The sequence below is a fragment of the Cavia porcellus genome, unplaced genomic scaffold (genome assembly GCF_034190915.1).
Source record: "Cavia porcellus strain 051 isolate PalLab524CR breed Dunkin Hartley unplaced genomic scaffold, mCavPor4.1 scaffold_18, whole genome shotgun sequence".
In the NCBI taxonomy this organism is placed as follows: Eukaryota; Metazoa; Chordata; class Mammalia; order Rodentia; family Caviidae; genus Cavia; species Cavia porcellus.
Genome location: NW_026947501.1, coordinates 51,631,597 through 51,650,147, shown reverse-complemented (window position 1 = coordinate 51,650,147; position 18,551 = coordinate 51,631,597). Strand labels below are relative to the sequence as shown.

Below are 18,551 nucleotides of genomic sequence, written 5' to 3'. Positions count from 1 at the left end.
CTTGAGTGGGAGGAGCTGAAGCTGGAACTAAAGGGCCCTTCTCGGAACGAAAAGGTCGTCGTGTTGACACGGCAGGGTTTGAATGTAGTGCTTACTGGTCCTTCCTCTTCTCGGCTTCCGCTTTGTGCGGAAGTGCAGGCTGGACATTTAGCGGGTGCTGGTGAGTGGCGTGAGTCGCTGAAAGTGAAGCATTTTACCTCCAGAGACTGCGTGTCTGTTTTCCCTCTGCTCTAGGCTGGTAGATTTCCCCTGTTGCTCTTCCGAGTTGGCGCATCACAACTAGCTAAAATAGGTCCTCATCTGAGTTCCATCTCTGACTCCTGGAAAGTCATCGACAGATCCGGCGACCTTTTCCAGGACTCCTGGGCCGCTTTCTTGGAGCTCTAGACGGAGTCACAGGTGCTGGACAGCTTGGGGGTGGGAATTCACGTGAGCTTTGTAAGCAGTGTCTGTGTTTCTGCTTTAGTCATAAGAAAGGGCTTCCACGGGGAATCAGTGTAAATTGATAGTTTAAAATGAAGCAGAATTGTCCTATCTTAAAATTGATACCTTTCAGAATGAAACTTTCAGAATCTGGCAGTGTTTGCCGTTTATTAAAAATTGGTATTTGCAAGCATGTCTTGATCACCACCTACCCAAAGCTGCTTCTGTTTTTTGGTGAAAGAGGTAATTGTAGCACTGTCTATTCCCTTTTAGACACCGGGAGTCAGCGGAAAGAGACACATTTTTTGACTTCACAAATCTCGGGGGTTTTTTGTTTGTTTGTTTTTGCAAGGGTAATTTTATGTTCTGCATTTGTGTAGTGCTTTTTCTCCCTCATGTATATCTCTTTAGGAGAAGAAATCGCTTTTTATAAGAACCTTTACATGCATGGCCCCTGCAAAATAAAAAGAAAAGAAAAGACAGCAGATATAAAATCACCCTTACAGCCTACCATACAGGGATATGTTAATGGTTTGACAGCCTTTCAGACTCAAAGTTCCACTTCACTAACACAAATTTTTGGGCTGAGGATGTAGCACAGTGATGGTTTAACTGATAGGTACGAGGCCCAGGTTCAATCTTCCAGGCCACAAAACAAAAAACTGCGTTGTCACAACTTCTGATACCTGTAAATTAAACTCATTCAGCAAGAATACAGTGAGTACCTGCTATGGCTAAGGTGAAGCTTTAGGAAGATAGGGTACATCTGTAATATACCAGGTCAAAACAAATAAATGTTTAAAACCTTTTGCCATGAAATTGGCATGTGTTAAGTGGCGACAAACTCAAGTTATGTTATGGTAAGTGCTGTTGGAAAAAAAATAGAGTAATAGGTTGGAAGTGCTAACAATTGCATGTCAGAATGTTAAATAATATAATTAGAGTAGGCCTCTTTAAGATGAGGTTTGAGACAAAAATTGAAAGCCATTAATCAGTCATGTCAAGATTGTTTGATCAATTAAAGGGAGCTGCTGCTTGGCTAGTTTCAGGCCAAACAAGGGATCAGCTTGTCTAGTGGTGAAGGCCTAGATTTCCAGGATGGGGAGACCAGGTAGAGGGGGAAAGTTTGGCAAATGGTGTGCAAAGGAATGGGTGTAATCATCTATTAGGGTGATACCGATATTAGAATGGATGAACCAGGATTGATACATTATTGACTGAAGTCCATACTTAATCTTTCATATTCCCTTAGTTTTTGCTAGGAAGCCACATTACATTTTATGATCATATTTTCTCCTATTCCTCATACCTAGTTTTCCAGTCTTTCCTTACTTTTTATGACAGTTTTGAGGCAATTAGATATTTAAGGAGAAATTAGTCAAGAATTTGGACAATGGCCCTCACTGGAGGTTTGCTTTTACAGTGGAATTAGGGGTTTAGGGACAAAAATACCAGAGATAAAATGCCATTCTTCTATCATGTGTCCATACTATCAGCTTGATTTTTGTCATTGTTGATGTCTACCTTGATCACCTGGGCAAAGTTGTGTTTTTCCCATTTTTCCTATGTAAAACCGCCCCCACCCCTTTTTTAGATAGGGTCTTGCTATGTAGCTCAAGCTGGCCTTGCACTCATGGCAATCCTGCCTCAGCCTCCCGAGTGCTGGGGTTACAGTTTGTGGCCTCACACCTGGCTTGTTTTTTCCTTGGTCTGTACTGTACTGTACTCTTTGGGAACAAGTCATTAATCCTAGCTAAAGGGATGTGTAGTTTTGCGCCACTGCCTTGAGGGGAGAGTATCTACATAAATTACGAACAGTTCTGTACAGATTTGTTTCTTTTCTCATCCATTTATTTAAGTCAGTGTGGATTTAGGACTGTGTGTTGGTTGTAAGCCAGTACTTCATTAACTTTTTCTTAACGTTTTCTGACTATTGGGCGTTCTCTCAGTTGGCCCCTGCTACCTTCCACATAGTCCCGTCGTGCTGCTCTTTAGTGGTCACTCTCAGACACTACTAGAGGCTCAGACACTTTCAGTGTCTCCTTTCATTTGAGAAGGCTATCAGAAAGCAAGGTCTGGGTACTGAGTGTGTTCCTTGCTGAGTATAGGACTAGATACTGTTGATTTTAGGTCCTCAGCTGACACAGCTGACCCTTGTGTACATGCATTTCTGGAAGATTTTCCACACCCATGGTTCCTACATTGACCTAATGTGAGTTCTGAATTTAGCAGTGAGAAGCCTAGCTCTGCTTCGAACAAAGAGATGAATGTGTTTTTTGTTTTGTTTTGAGACAGAGTCTTGCTGTATAGCTCAGATTTGAACTCACTGTGTAGCCCAGGCTGGCCTTGAACTCATGGCAATCCTGCCTCAGCCATCCATATGCTGGGATTATGAATGATATATAATGAATTGACTTGTTTCTGTTATGGGAAGAAGACATTCCTTTGGAATGGAAGGCAAGATTTTATTGAAATCTAAGTGATAACAGAAAGACTTAACAATGCATGAAGCCGAATGTGTTGGGTTAGTTTATAATGCTTATCTTGCAAAGAAAAAGTATTGTAAAATAATTTAGCATTAAATTGACTCAGCTAGGCATGGTGGTGCACACCTGCAATCCCAGCACTTGAGAGGCTGAGGTGGGATTGCTGTGAGCTCAAAGCCATCATCAATTGTTATGTAACGCATCAGCAAGGTAAGTATTGTTTTCTTTCTTTTCTAGGGGAAAATATTGAAATCTGTGGATTAAATAACCAGTCCAAGTTAGACATGATATGTGAGCCCTAATCGTTCTGCTTTCGGTACATATCAGTCTAGTAGGCTGCCGTTACTTTGTGTCTAGCAGAGTGCACCTGCATATTGTTTAGAGGAGTTAAAGATGCAAATTTAAAAGGATTTTTCTTTTTAGACTGAAAACCGTTGTGGTTTAGTAAAATGCACCACTCTAAGAATTAGGAGAATTGGGTTCCAAAGCCCCTGCTCCCTTGCTGGCTGGAGGACGCTGGAAAAGTGAGCAAATTTTCTAGGGCACATTTTTCTCATGCAAGAAGTAAGAGTGTAGTCAGTTCTGTTTCTTCAGTTATATCTAGCTTTATTTTTCTGTGTCTGTGAGAAGTCATTCTTTATCTTTTGACATTGTTAAACATGTTTAAAATAATAGTAAACTCCCATTTCTCAGTTTTATGGAATCAACCTAAGCTCTAATTCATTGGAAGAAAATAGTATGTGGCTAATGCTTTGTTTTTTAAAACCTGTTTTTTACCTGTGTTTTCACTGCAGAAGGCTGAAGCAGGAGGATCACAGTTTGAGATCAGCCTGGGCAACTTAATGAGAACCTGTCTAAAAAAAAAAAAAAAAAAAAAAAACAGCCTGGGGGTGTAGCAGATTATAGAGGTCCTGGGTTCAGTCCCTACCATTGGAAAAAGAGAAAACATTGCCTTTATTGAAATCATCCAGATTTGTTTGTTTGTAGTACTGGGGACTGAATGCACATCTTTCATGGTGAGCTACCTCTACATCATTTTAAAATCTTTTATTTTGAGACAGAGTCTCACTGGGTCACTGAGTTGCCCAGACTGGGCACAAACCTTCGATGCTCCTGCCTCAGCCTCCTAGAATGTTGACATTATAGGCCTGTGCCATCAGCCCCAGTTTTCAAGATTTTATTGTTAAACATCAACTGGGTTTGCAATTAACTTGCTGTTTCACTTTGCAGCACTAGAGCTGCGCAAGTACCTGCCTGTCCATTTCGGAACACTGCATCATCGGATCTGTTCTCTGCTTCTTCCAGCCTCTGCAGACAAATAATTACTACACTATGGCAGGGATTTTGCGCTCCGTGGTTCAGGGGCTGCTGGGAAGGCGACAGGTGAGTGTTTTTCGAGAATTCTATATTTTGATGGTTTTTTTCTCTAATTACAAAACATAAGGCAAATTCTTTTTCAGATTCTTTTCCTTATATATATATTTTAATGCAGGGATTCATTTTGTTTATTTATGGATGAGCTGCTATTGCACCCCTGATGATTTGGAATTGTGGGCATGGTAGCACACACCCCAGCCACTTGGGAGGCCAAGGTGTGAACATCAGTTGGACCCACAAATTAAAGACCAGCCTGTGTCTCCAAAAAAAAATGGGATCAAGAAGCCTTTTTCCTGCTGAGGATTTAGCTCAGTGGTATAAGCACCTGCCTGGCAAGCGTGAGGTTGTAAGTTCAATCCCTAGTACCAAAAAAAAAAAAAAAAAAAAAAAACCTCTTTTCTGTAGAACATGTCAGTAAAAAATGCCTACTGTTGATTTCCCTAGATGTGCCTTAATTGTAAAAGTTTTAGGACTTTTTCTCATCAGTTACAGAAATCGTGTTTTTGTTTTGTTTTTTTGAGACAGGACCTTGCTATGTAGTTCAGGCTGCCCTTAAGCTCAATATGTAGCCCAGTGTGGTTTTGAACTCACAGTCTGGTTTTGATCCTCCTGCTTCAGCCTCTGAGTGCTGGAATTTCAAGTGAATGGTACCATGCCCAGCTGAAAATTGCACATTTGTATCACAGAAAACTAGAAAAGTACAGAAAAACAAAGAAGAGACTCTCCCAGAGACCACTGATGGTAGATTTTTAACCTGTTTACTTCTGTTCTTTGTTTAGACTGTGCAACAGTGCACTAACCCAACCTACCCTTAAAGACCAGGCTTGATACCTAGCTATAGACAAGGTCTTACACAGACCTGCTGGTGGCTGTCAGTGGTACAATGTGTATATATTATCTTTTTCTTTTTCTTTGATATTGGGAATCTAACTCAGGACCTTATGCTGGCCAGGTAGGCACTGTGCTGCTGAGCTATATCCCCGGCCCCAGACATAGTATCTTAACTTTGCATAGATCCCAGGAAATCAGTCTTATTCATTTCAGTACTGAGGAAACTGACCTCCGAGAGGCTACATGTGTCCTGTTGCACAGCCTGAGCAGCAGAACCAGTGTAGGCCCAGTGTTCCCAGTGTATGGAAGAACATATTTCCCCTTCTCACCCAGCCTCACCACACACAGAAGACTGAGGGCAAAAGAACAGTGGCCCTCCACAGCACTTTCTTGGGCCGAACGGGCATTCCTCCCAGCACGGCCCTCCAGGCAGCCTAGGAAACACAGGATTGGAGGAATGTAGAGCAGGAAGTAGGAGTGAGGCACTGTTAGCACTAGAAGGGAAACCCACTTTAGATTTCTTTTACATTGTTTTACTGAAGGTGAAGTATTATACATGTTCTACAGCAAAAGTTGGTACACCACGGTTTCCAGGCCAAATCCAGCTTGCCACTTATTTTCATTTATTTATGTTTTATTGAAACAGCCACATTCATTTGTTTGAAAATTGTGCCTGAGTTCTTTCACTCTACAATGACAGAGTCAAGTCTGAGCAGTAGAGATGTCCAGCTCAAAGCTGGACATGTTTACTATCTGCTCTTTTACAGAAAATGGTTACCTTCTCCTGGTTTGTATGTTTATGTACCTTTTTATCTTTATACTATGTTAGTGGAAAAAGGAGCTATTCATTCAGTCTGGGAGCTGAGATAAGCTTTTAACAACTGTAGGTTAGTTCAGAGCAGACTCTTGACAATAAAGATTGCTGGGTATGGAGCTCTGCATTGGACAAGATTCTGAAACATTCTTTTTTTATGTTCCATTTTAGACAGTGACAAAAGGTGTGGACTGTCTCATGGGTACAAATTGGATTCGTCACAAATTTACCAAGTCAAGAATTCCAGATAAAGTAAGAATTTTTTTGTTTCTGTTTCTTTAAAAAAATAAAAAAAATGTGTCTGAGAAGGTACCCACTTTGTAGAATCGAAGGCTTTTTATATTAAATTACACTGGATGGTGGTAGGATTCATGGAAACAATGATACTGAAAAGCAGGGTGTATTCTGTAACCTGTTCCTCTGGCCTGCACGGACTGGGTTTCTGTTATTTCCGAGTCTGTCCGTTCCTGCTGTGGTTTCCCCATGTGTGTTTTTATATCACCATCATCACGGGAAAACCGCAGGCCTTCCAGTCCCAGCTCACTCGCGTGAGCCTTCCTTTTCTGAATCCCCCACTGCTGCTTGACTCCCTCGCCTTTTCTGGTAGGTTTGTGTATCCCTGTCCTCCTTTTAGCGCACATACAGGGACCCCCGTATTGACTTTGGTTTTTCATCAAGTAGTTTAGGTTCACAGAAAAATCAGTCAGAAAGAATGGAGACTTCCAATGTATTCTCTTCTCTCACCATACAACTTTACTAGTACTGACTTCTTGTGCTGGTGTGGTACAGTTGTTCCCGTTGTTGAAACAGCAGTGACTCGTTATTATTAAAGGCCACAGATTGTGGAGGGTTCTCTCTCTGTGTTGTGTAGTTTGCGGATTGTGACAAATGCGTAGCATCATGCATTTATATCACAGAGTATTGCAGAACAGTTGCACCGCCAAACTGTCACCTGCGAGCTACCCTAACTCCCTCCAGCCTCCATGTAGTATTCTGTAGTGTGACCTTATCCAACATGTCACATAGTTGCAGTCATACAGTGTATCTTCTCACACTGATTTCTCTTAGTGCAGTGTTCACTCAAAGTTCTGTTATATCTTTTCATAATTTAATAGCTTCCTTATTCCGATTGGTGAATAGTATGCCATGGTATAGATTTATATAGTTTATCTGTGCCTTCACCTACCAACGCACCTCAAATGCTTTCAGTGAGGGGCAGTAATGAAGTTGTACAAGTACTTGTCTGGAAGTCTTTGTGTAGATGTTTTCAGCTCACCAGAAGCTGAACTGTAGGGTAAAGACTGTGTTTAGTTTTGCAAAGGCTGAGCTTTTGAGGGGTCAGAATTCTTCCTTCCCTCCTTCTCTGTCTCTCCTTCTTTCCATGCCTGCCTTTCTGCCTTTCTTCCTCTTCATGTTTATGTTGTAGCAAAAAATCTTAACCCTTAACCCTTAATTTCAGATTTTGAGTTTTTCAGATTTTAGAATATTTAACTTTTAACACCTGAGCCCCCCAATCTGAAAGCCTGCAGGTGCTGGACTTTGTGCTTTCACCTGGAGGGTGCTCCACCTACAGTGCTTACACACTCTCCTGGAGTGTCGTCTGGTTGCTTCTGCTGTGTTCAGGCAAAATCCTTGGCTGTGTGATATTTCTCTTAGAGTATAAAACTTTAAAGCTGTTTATCTGAGTAATCAGAGTACTGTGGCAGAAGTGTTTGGTTGGAGGTTGGGAGTTACATAAAGATGAGGAATGAAATAATTTTGTGTGTGTGTGTGTGTGTGCACACACATGAGAAAAAAATGAGATGCTTTGAAACTGTGTGAAAATTGAAAATGCATTATTTCTAATTCTTCCCTTCTAAGGTGTTTCAGCCTTCGCCTGAAGATCATGAAAAATACGGTGGGGACCCACAGCACCCTCACAAACTGCACATTGTTACCAGAATAAAAAGTACAAAAAGACGTCCGTATTGGGAAAAAGATACAATAAAGATGCTTGGATTAGAAAAAGTATGCAACTACTTTAGTCCATTTTAGTGTTGTTTAAATTCACTTTAATTTTCTACTGTTTAAATTTTGAGGTAAATATTTACTATGTTTAAGTGTACTGCTTAATGGACATATGTGTAATCCTAAGTTCGATTGAGGCAGAAAAAGCCTCCATTTAGCGCTTCCCATAGACCCTAGTGCATCCTAACCTGACCCCATGGCTCTGTTTCCTTTGCTCTTAGGCCCACACTCCTCAGGTTCACAAGAATATCCCTTCAGTAAATGCAAAACTGAAAGTGGTTAAGCATCTGATAAGGTTTGTTGCTCATTATTTCACCAGTTTGGAGAAAATAAAATATGTTCCTTAGCATAATTCTAAAACACCTTTTCTTATGTCGCAGAATCCAGCCCCTGAAGCTGCCGCAAGGACTTCCCACAGAAGAGAACATGGCTAACACATGCCTCAAGAGCACTGGGGAATTGGTGGTACAGTGGCATCTGAAGCCCATGGACACCTGTAACACCAGCACTCAGGGGGCTGAGGCAGGAGGAGCCTTGCAAGCTGAAGGCCAGCCCCAGGCTACATAGTTCAAGGCCAGTGTAAATTACAGAGTAAGACCTTGACTCAAAAATACCAAAAACCCTCTGTGGAGCAGGAAACAAGTCCTGATGCCTCAGAGCATCATATTTAAAAAATATGCAAATTATGTTTATTAAAATTGATGAGAAGCTGGGTGTGGTGGTACACGCCTGTAATCCCAGCATTCAGGAGGCTGAGGCAGGAGGCTCACCATGAGTTTGAGGCCAGCCTACATTACACAGTGAAATCCTATCTCAAAAAAGAAAGTTGATGAGAAAATTTTTTCAATAAAATATATTTTAGGGTCAGGGATTTAGCTCAGTGGCATAAGTGCCAGGCTGGCAAGCACAAGCTCATGACTTCAATCCCTGATACCTAAAAAAAAAGAATTAAAAATAAAATATATTTTCAATGTCAGTCATTTTTACTGACTAAACCTACCATGAGCCTTCCTAACTATATAGACTTGGAGTTTTGATGTTATTGCTTTAGTGTTTTCTTCTTTTCCTCTAAGTGTAACTCCGAATAGGTAAGGATGGCATTGTTTGAACATCTAGATTTAGGTCTACTGATCCTTAGCAATTGTCAGCAACTTTTCCTACAAGTTGTTTTCTCATTTAAGGGAATTCCACAAATTTTGAGTAGGTTTTAGTCCATTTTGTATTGCTGTAGTAAAACACCTCAGCTTGCATACTTTATAAGGAAAAGGGGTTATTTCGGTTCCCAGTTTGGGACAATGAAAAGCCCACGCTGCTGGGACATCCACACCTGGTGAGACCCCTGTGCTGGGAGGTGGCTCCACAGCCTGAGGGCAGGCAGTGAGGCCCCAAGCCAGAGCTGTGAGGGAGCCACTGAGCTCCCAGCCTTCCCAGGGCCGAAGCCACTGACCAGCACCTGCCACCAGGCCAGCAGTCCCTGGACCAGACCCCATCTGACCCCATCGGCCCCTGGACCTCTGAGCTGTGTTGGGGAAACGCGAGGCTGGCGAACGCAGCCCCTTGGGGAGCTCACAGTCGGTTCTCTGCGGCCAGATCTCTGCTCCTTGGTGTCTGCAAATACAGACTTGGACACAACTTCCCGTCTTCCCTAATCTTAACACAGAAATAACATTTATTTTCTAAATGTGAATCTGATTTGGCCTACAGTTCATTATTGCCTGCTGCCTGGGCAAAACACACTCAGCTCTGTAAATTTTTTTTCCTCACTGAACAAGGGTGTGAAACAAGCATTTTCAAGTTACTTAAAACCAGATTGTCATTCTGTTTTGAACTCAAAATGGGTTTTGAGCTCAAATCTCAACCGTTGAGCTTGCTATGTAAAAGAAAATTCGGAAATCTGTTGGGGAGAATGAGTTTTATTTCCTCTGTTCCAGATGCCCATGCCTACGGGGAGAAAAATGGGGAGCGAGTCTCTGGGGGAGGCCTGCGGCTGCTGAGTGCTGATGCTGTCAGTGAGGAGCGGAGCCCTGCGTCCTGCTCCTACTTGTCCTTTGCCTCCTACACAGTTCCCCTCAGCACCAGCACTGGCGCACTCCTTGTCGATTGTCCCAGTATCCTGAGACTTGATGTTTTGGGGTGTCACGTTAGGGCAGAAGCGCCACCTAAAATACGGCTCAGGCCTGTGCATGAAAGAAATTGTATCACCCAGCTAAAAAGGTAAATGATAGCATTAATCCAGCAAGCGCAGACTGTCTAGTGAGTGCGTAGCCTGGAGGTGGTAAGAAGCAGGAGGTGAGGGCGTGGCAAACTAGTGAGCAAATGTCAGTCACTGTTCCAGGACACATGCGCAGAAGGCACTGTCTTCAGTTCTCACAAGTAAGCAGGTGTTCGATAGGACAGCCTCGACCCGACGTCAGCCCCAAAAGGGTGGGATACAAAAGATGGCGGCCACTGTGCTTTCCCACGGGGTCATTGTAACCCACCTAGTGAATTCTTTTCCAACTTTTAGTTGGGCCATGGCTGCTCAGCAGAGCATGTTTCTTTTCCCACCTTCAGTAAATACAGCACCTTGCTACCTTGTTCAAGATAAAAAGAACCTAGACAACACCTCTAGAAGGCATTCCCAGCCCCAAGCCTGGTAACAAAAGGACACTAACTTGTATGAGCTCAGCCTGCTTGGGGAGGGACCTGTGTAACACCATAATGTGTTCCTCCAGTGTGGCTGATGTCTAAAAGCAGTTTCTGCTAATTTTGCACCATCTCTTAATGTGCTGATACTAATATTGTGTGTGGAAAGCACATTGCTAACAAAATATGGGTAAATAATTTTAATCTCTACAGCCCACTGCTAGAAGAAGGATCTAAATGTTAGGTTGAACATCTAGAAATGAAGTTAACCATAAAAAGAAAAAAGCCATAAGAGAATATGGGTACACCCTGGTGCATTTATTGTCTTTATTGTTTTGAGACTGAGTCTTCCTATACAAAATCTAGCCTGTCTTTGAATTCATGGTGCTCCTCCTGCTTCAGCCTCTTCAATGCTGGGATTATAGCTATGTATCACCCTGCCTGATATTCTTTTTTCTGTTGCTGGAAAACAGATGATCAAAGATGCAGCTCATTAAATCAGACACATCTATCAGGGGGAGGGTTAAGTGGTGAGCGTCGGTGCAGTATTGGCTGCAGTGACCTTGGCCACTGCCTTTCTACAGAGACACTGGCTGTTTCCCCTGGGAGAGAAGTGTTCTGTACAGCTAGCCTTGAGCGCACTATGTAAACGTCCTTGGTTTCAGCCAGACCCAGGATGCTTCGGTGAGACATGCAGGCGTGTGGGCACCAAGCCACTTTTGTCTGAACACACACAGTGTTTATAACAAACTGGAGGCGATGTTGATGTTTTCTCCCCCTGTGGAAGGCTGCCCCTCTACAAGCTCCTTCTCTGTCTTTGACACTGTCTGCCAGCCGTGTTGTGTGGTGAGCACTGTTGGACTGTGCTCATTCATATCTGCTGCTTTTATAATAAGTTTGCTTTCGTGTGTATAAAATCCTGATGTGGCGCTTGTCTGTCAGTGTGGATCCGAACCTCACGTGTACGTAAAACCACCACTGAAGCTGGACATGGTGGCTGATGGCCGGAATCCCAGAACTCAGAGGCAGGAGGACTGGTTCAACCAACCCTGGGCAACTTGACAAAGCCCTATCTCAAATTTTAAAGGGCAGCGGGGAGGCACGCAGGAGGCAGCTCAGCATGAGGGCCCTGAGTTCAATGCTCAGTCCCACAAAAAAGCCCCCACCCCACCCCACCCCCACCAAAATAAAAACCAGCACTCAAGAGAGACTTAACAAGGTGAGTGGGCACTACTAAGTGACCATGTAAATAGGATGGCATATGTTGTGTCACCTTTGTTGGGTTTCCCTGAGAGGAACAAATCACAGGTCCCTCTTCACCTCCAGGAAGAGGGGAATTGTCTTGAATGTGACTCACTCCCAGGAGCAGGGATCATGGGGCCTCCTGTCAGTCTATGGGACAACCTTGCCAGGCCACACAGGAGCTCGCCCCAGGGGCTTCAGAGTTGCTAAGAGCTCTGCAGTTACCGTTCCTTTGTCCTTCATCTCAAATCCTTCCAAGGACCCATTCTCCAGGCTGGAGTTTGTGTCTCTGAGGGTTGCTTTTTTCGGTCTTGTCTGCTCCGGTTTATCTGGCCTCTGATTATTGGCCAGTGGTCAAACTCAGACATCAGGTTCCCCACTTGCTATCCTGCAGGTCTTCCGCAGTTCTCTCAGGGTCTGTGCAATATAATCGGGCCCCTTTAGGGTCAAACACATGCTCTTTGTCTCTGCTCATGAGTGGTACTAACTAGTCTGCTTATTACCTGCCACAGCTTGTCAACAAGGGCAATCGGGCTACACAGACCATTTTAGGGAGCTCTTGACAGAAAGATTGTTTCTCTGAGAGGTACCTTAGGGCAGAAAAACAAAACTCTTACTGCTTTGAGATTTTTGTTCCTTTGTTTGTACCAGGGATCAAACTCATGACCTCATGCTTACCAGGTAAGTGCTTGAGCCACTGAGTTAAATCTCCACCCACTGCTTTGTTTTTCTAAAAGTTACATAGTTGGTCAAACACAGGCAGGATCCCTATTTCATTCCCACACAGTATGATAACATTTTCAGGGGGTGGAGTTACTGCCTGACCATCTGTCATTCATTCTCATAGTGTGCAGATATTTATCAAAATCCTGTATTTCTCAACTTTCTGGACAAGAATCAGTTACAAAGCACAGGTCACTAAATAGATGTTTTACCTTGTTACCTTGTTTCAGCTAAACTGAAAATGCCTTTGGATAGTCTTTATTTTCACCTCACAGTTACTAAAATAAGAAATAAGTGCTTGTAGGGAAGAATGGCTGGACAACTCTTCATTTTCTCTAGTTTTCTTGTTTAGAGAAAAAAATTTTGCTGATCATTTTAAAGATAATATAAATAAAATTAATTATACTGGGTACAGAATTTACAGAGAAATACAAATATGTACAGGATAATGGGTATAATTTTCTGCCTGTGGATATAATCGTACAGGTTATAAAATCTGCATTATATATAATGCATTATATATTTGACATACTGATAAGTTATATTTTATGTATTATTTATTTACTTACTTTGGTCGAGACCAGGTCTCACTGTGGAGCCTAGGCTGGCTGTCTGAGCTTCCCAGCATTTTAAAGCTATAGATATAAGCCCTGCATTTATTAAATATATGTCCATGTCTAAACATACATACAGTGGTATATTAATAAGTTATCAGCAGCTGAAGAATGCAAAGTGAAAGTCCTGTGGGGCTGTGCTTTTCCTGTTTCCCTTTTCTTCCCTAAAGCTGAGCAGAACAACAAAGGTGAAAAGGACAGCTGCCCCTCTGCAAGCCAAGTGGAACTGGCTTTACTGTGACTGGGAGGGAGACCACCTGCTGGGGTCACACAAGCACTGTGTAAAGAGCACCACTCATTAACGCAGAGGCCCCTTGCAGCCACACTGCTCCCAAACCAAAGACAGTCTGGGAAGCTTCACTGTGTTTTCTGTCTCGCTTCCCTTTGGGGGTCTTATAGATGCTGATTAAAAATGGTTAATTAAGAAGAGAATGTGGGAAAGTTGGGAAAATCAAAGACCTGGTCTCGGCTGGGTGGAAATCTAAAGTCTTTCATAAGGGGCTAAAGCAAATGTTGACAGGAGAGAAAGAGGAAAACAAAAGAGTGGAAATGTTTGATATTTATTAAGAACTGGGATGAGGGTTGGGGATTTAGCTCAGCCATTCAAGCGTTTGCTTAGCATGAGGTCATGAGTTTGCTGTTTGATACCAAAAAACAAAAAGATGAATAAAATGGACATTGATGAGGCTAAAACAAAGGTTTTTAGGTGACTTGTAGTTGTATTTTTAGTAATTTTTCTGCGTACATGTTGGCAGTCCATAATGATTACATTCATCATGGCAAGTTGGCATCTTACATAGCACATCTTTTTCCTTCCCCTTCCACTCCCCTCCCGCCACCTCCCTTTATATCTTGGTCCCCTCCCCCTACATCGTTTGTAAAAATAAAGATTTAAATACAGCATTTGAAAGGGCGTGTGAGCTGAAAAAGCCTCTTTTGCCACTAAGTGTCAGCTTTTGTGTTATGACTGACATTTCCATTATCTTAACAGATGCCTGAGATAAACCAACATACAAAGAGGAAAGTCTGACTTTGGCTCATGGCTCTGGACGTTTCAGTCCATGGGTAGCTTGGCCCTGTTGCTTTTGGGCTTGTGGTGACATGGCACATCGTGGCAGGGAGTGTGTGGTGGAGCAAAGCTCTCATCCATGGCAGAGGGACAGAAGGACAGGAAGACTGTTGAAGCCAGGTGTGGCAGTGCAGGCCTAATCCCAGCATTGGGGAGACTGAGGCACCAGGGAAACAGCTACCCCCTAAGAACCAAGCCCTTTGTCTCACTAAATCGGAGAACATAGTCAGATAGAAATGAGGTTAACGAAGTGTTTATTGGAAATAGGAAGAAAAATAGCTCCCAGTTGGCAGGGATTCCAAGGGGTTGCCAGGGTGTTTGTTTTGTCTTGGTTTTATGCAGCTAAGCAGGGATCAGGACCTTGATTGTCCTTATAATGCCTATCACAGGTGACACCTGTGGACTTAGAGTAACCAGTTGGGGTTTAGGCTTTGCAATGTAGGGTCCATTAAAGAAAATCAGTCACTCAGCTGGCCAAGTTCAAAGGAAAGCAGTTACTCTGCACTTCTGGTTCTCTGAAGTCCAGCTCCAAGGTAGAGAGGAGTTGTTAAGTAATTTAGAGTGTTCTGTCTAATAATTTCTTTTCCTGAGAGGATTCTTATCTGAGCTCTTTATCCTTTTTCCAGTGTTAGCTTTTACATTTCTTTTTTCTTGTTTTTTGGTACCAGGGGTCAGGCGCTTACAAACCTGAGCTAAATCCCTGGCCCCAGCTTTTATGTTTCTAAACTCAGCATGCTGTACGGCTTCAATGAACTCTTTTTCCTTGTATCCAGCTGACTGTGTTGCTGCCTGCTTGTTAGCTAACTGGCCAAACTGCCTTCTACAGAAGCAGCACCATGATTTTGAGGCCAGCCTGGATTACACAGCAAGCGCCTGTCTCAGAAACACCCAAACCAAACCAAACCAATGGGCTGGGGCTCCAATTCACCCTGAAGGCCACTCTCCCAATGCCTGCAAGACTCTTTCCGCCCACCTCCCAAGACCCCGGCCTTTAACATGTGGGTCCTTGGAGTTACTGGAGATCAACCTTCAGCAGTGCTCTCCTCTCTGGTTCAGTGACTGTAAAGTGGCAGCAGACAGAGTTTGATATGAGAAACCTGAGCAGAGTCCCTGGGGCAGTACTTGTTGAGGTCTGCACTGACCAACTGCCAGGAATTCCTTGGCTCAGCCCCCCTCAGGAATCTAAAGCCTGGTGGTGCTCATGAATGGTATCACCGACTAAGACTCACAAATAAAGCCATAGGGGGCCAGGGATTTAGCTCAGTGGCATAAGCACCAGCCTGGTAAGCATGAGTTCAATCCCCATACCAAAAAATTAAAAAAGTTAAAAAATGAAGATCCAGGACTCCTTGCAGTGGGGTACTAAACCACTGCTATGGGCTACAGTTTGTTAGGTCTGAGGGGGGGAGGAAGAGAAGAAAGGACTGGTTGGCGGTGGCTGAAAAGATAAGAAGTATAAAATATAAGTAACCTTTATTTTGGGAATGTGGGGAGAAACCCCCGACCCCCCCCCCCGGGACGCAGCATCTCCACCCCGGGGCCTGCGATCTCTCTCTCTGGAACACGTGGAGTGAGGCACATAAGTAGCCTCGGTCTGGGGTGGACCCTAAGGGGTATTAGGGATGTACAGGTATTCCATTGGTCTTAGTTTGGTACCAGAGGTAGGTTACTAAGGGCAGGGGTAAATCTCTAGGGGCGGGGGAGGCAGGAGCTCTCTAATTCTGGCTGAGGCTTTTTCTGGCTATAGTGTCCAGTCTGGGCCAGCAACCCTTTCATATCCCGTCTTATGATTATTAGGAAAAGGGGCGAAAATTTCTCTCTGTAACTACTTCCTGCTGGCTGAGGGTGCTGTATTAGGGTCTAGGGGAGTCAACGGGATGACGGTTGATGTCTAGGTAGAAGCTGGTGCCAGGATTTTTAGCCAGGACAACTTCACTGGTGAATGCACGTATATTAGACTGAAAAAACAAAGAGACAAGATGTTATGAGGAGACATGGCACTGTCATATTTATGGACCCAAGTGAGGTAGAGGGAAAGGTGTCTTTGATTTAGACCTGTTATTCTATCAGGATGACGTTGAAGTAGGAACATTTTTATGGCAAGGCAGAATTCTGAAAAATTAAATGTGGGATCAGGAGGAGTGAAGTTATGAGAGGTGCTTACTCCCCCATATGAAAGCATAAAAGTTAAAAGGTAGGTAGGTAAGGCTTGTCTTTGGTATATATGACGTTGGAGTCTGTAGGCAATCCTGTTAGAGAGTCCTGCTATAGAAATGATCATTAATAGAATGTAAGAAATTAAGAACCAAAGTGTATAACAAAACATGACAACCTGTGAGTCGTAAGGCAGAGATGAGTACCAAAAGGATGGTTAGATCTAGGGCCTGAGCGATGTGAAACCAGGATGGCAGTTTAAAGGGGAATAAAAGCATTTTAAGATTTAGGACTGGGACCTGTATAAAAATAGGCCCTGTTTATAACTGGCATAGGCTGATCTTTAATATTCCATGAGACATTGAGGATTTATTAGCCTGAAAACTCAGTAAGAACTATGTATATGTGGCCTCTTATGTCCACGAATATAGAGAATGTCTTACCTTGAGAGTTTTAATGTGATTTGGATTCTGAGACAGATATCCACCAAGGCAGTTGGCCCCTGTGACCTGTGAGGGTTACAAGTTAGGATGGCCAGGCCACTCTCTGGTGGCCAGGATAGCCTAACAGCCCTGGAGTAAGGTCTTTTGGCAGTGACCTGTGAGAACTACAAGTTAGGATGGCCCGGCCACTCTCTGGTGGCCAGGATAGCCCAACAGCCCTGAAGTAAGGTCTCAAAGAATGCCAGGATGGGGGATTTTGTCTGATGTCTTCTGATGAATTTGAGTGAGGTGGCCCATGGCGGGGGGGAGGGGGAGCAGGTAGCTTTACCTTGTGTAGATTTGTCTGTCTCAGAATTGTGTTATTTAAAATATGAACAACCATATCAAGGTCTCTGTGGAGCTTGAAGGTCAAGTTTTGCCTTGTTGTGTGAGATCTGGACTATAGTAAAAGTTATCTGTAGAATTAAGTAAGTATGTAGGAGCTTAATATTGACATTTAAGATTATAAGGCAGGCAGGCTGGTAAAATTATCAGGTGGCCAGTAATATTGAATAAATGGTAGAAAAATTGTAAGAAAAAATAGCCTCTCTTGAGTGGAACTGAATTGTAAAAAAAAAGTTTGAGCAGGGCCGCGAGACTTTGGAAACGCAAAAAAAAAAGTTTGAGCGGGGCTGTGAGACTTTGGAAACGTGCAGTGTTTTAAGGCTGCTTGAAACTTTGAGATATATAGCACCTGTAGGAAGAGAGCAGAGATGTGCTTGGGGTGGGATGAGCACCACCACACAGTGTGCAGGGGCGGGCTGACATGAAACATGCAGAATGGGCGGGGCGAACGCTGGGACATAGTAGGCAGAGGCGGGCTGAGGTCCCACCTAGACGCTTACTATGATGTGCTAAGACTGTGCAGGGAGCTGCTACCGCATAAGGGGGGTGTGGCTTGGAGGCTTGTAGTGGTGATCAGAGGTGGCGCCTGGCGCCATGGAAGCATGGTAGCTGTGGCATGTGCCCAGTGTGCACCTGGCGCCGCAGGGCAGCAATGGCAGCTTGTGTGCCCAGCGCTGCGGAGGGGCGGGTTGGCACGCAGAGTGGACGGGGCAAACGCTGGGACATAGTAGGCGGGGGCGGGCCGACACCACAATGACGTGCTAAGCGGCGCAGGGAAATGACGTATTTCAGCTGCCACTGTGTAAGGGGGTGGGGCTTGGAGGCCCGTAGTGGTGGCCAGAAGTGATGCCTGGTGTCACGGAGGGGTGGCAGCTCGCCTCTGCGATCGCGTAAGGGGATGGGGCTTGGAGGCCTGTAGTGGTGGCCAAGAAGTGACGCCTGGTGCCACTGACGGATGGCAGCTGCAGCTCGCGTCCGGCTCCGCGGAGGGGCAGGGCAGCGGCGGCAGGAGACGCACAGCCTGAGGCCAAGCGGGCTCTGCTCCCAAAGGCACAAGGCGGCGGCAGCAGGAGACGCAACCCACGGGAGCCGGCGCGTTTGTGAGGGAACCCATGGCCTGGACAGTCTCGTGGGCATCCACCAGCAGCGGAAATGACCGGCTTGAATGAGCTGGCGCAGCACGGAACGGGCTGGGCAAGGAACTGAAACTGTGGGACCCACAGAATTGGAATGCGATGTGAGACCGAAAAGAAAAAAAAAAACGAATGTGAGAGTCCATAGGATTCTGAAAGGCTTAATTTATTATTGATTTTCAAGCTGAACTTAAACTCATATGTAAGCCCTGGCTAGCCTTGAACT

The 18,551-nt window shown here is 44.2% G+C and overlaps 1 protein-coding gene across 4 annotated transcripts; it reads left to right on the top strand.

Moving 5' to 3' along the window:
* Positions 1 to 28: 28 nt before the first annotated feature.
* Mrpl30 (mitochondrial ribosomal protein L30) lies at positions 29 to 9,835 on the top strand. 4 transcript variants are annotated; one of them, XM_013154454.3, is made up of 6 exons: positions 29 to 160; positions 4,140 to 4,292; positions 6,103 to 6,183; positions 7,792 to 7,938; positions 8,160 to 8,233; positions 8,319 to 9,835. In XM_013154454.3, exons 2-6 carry the CDS (start codon positions 4,242 to 4,244, stop codon positions 8,503 to 8,505), a joined length of 540 nt encoding a protein of 179 aa, XP_013009908.1. In that variant the 5' UTR covers positions 29 to 160; positions 4,140 to 4,241; the 3' UTR covers positions 8,506 to 9,835. The 4 variants fall into 4 exon arrangements, with proteins under 4 accessions (XP_013009908.1, XP_013009910.1, XP_013009909.1 ...); XM_013154456.3 differs by having other exon boundaries at positions 37 to 160; positions 4,215 to 4,292; XM_013154455.3 differs by having other exon boundaries at positions 109 to 399; positions 4,215 to 4,292.
* Positions 9,836 to 18,551: the final 8,716 nt, after the last annotated feature.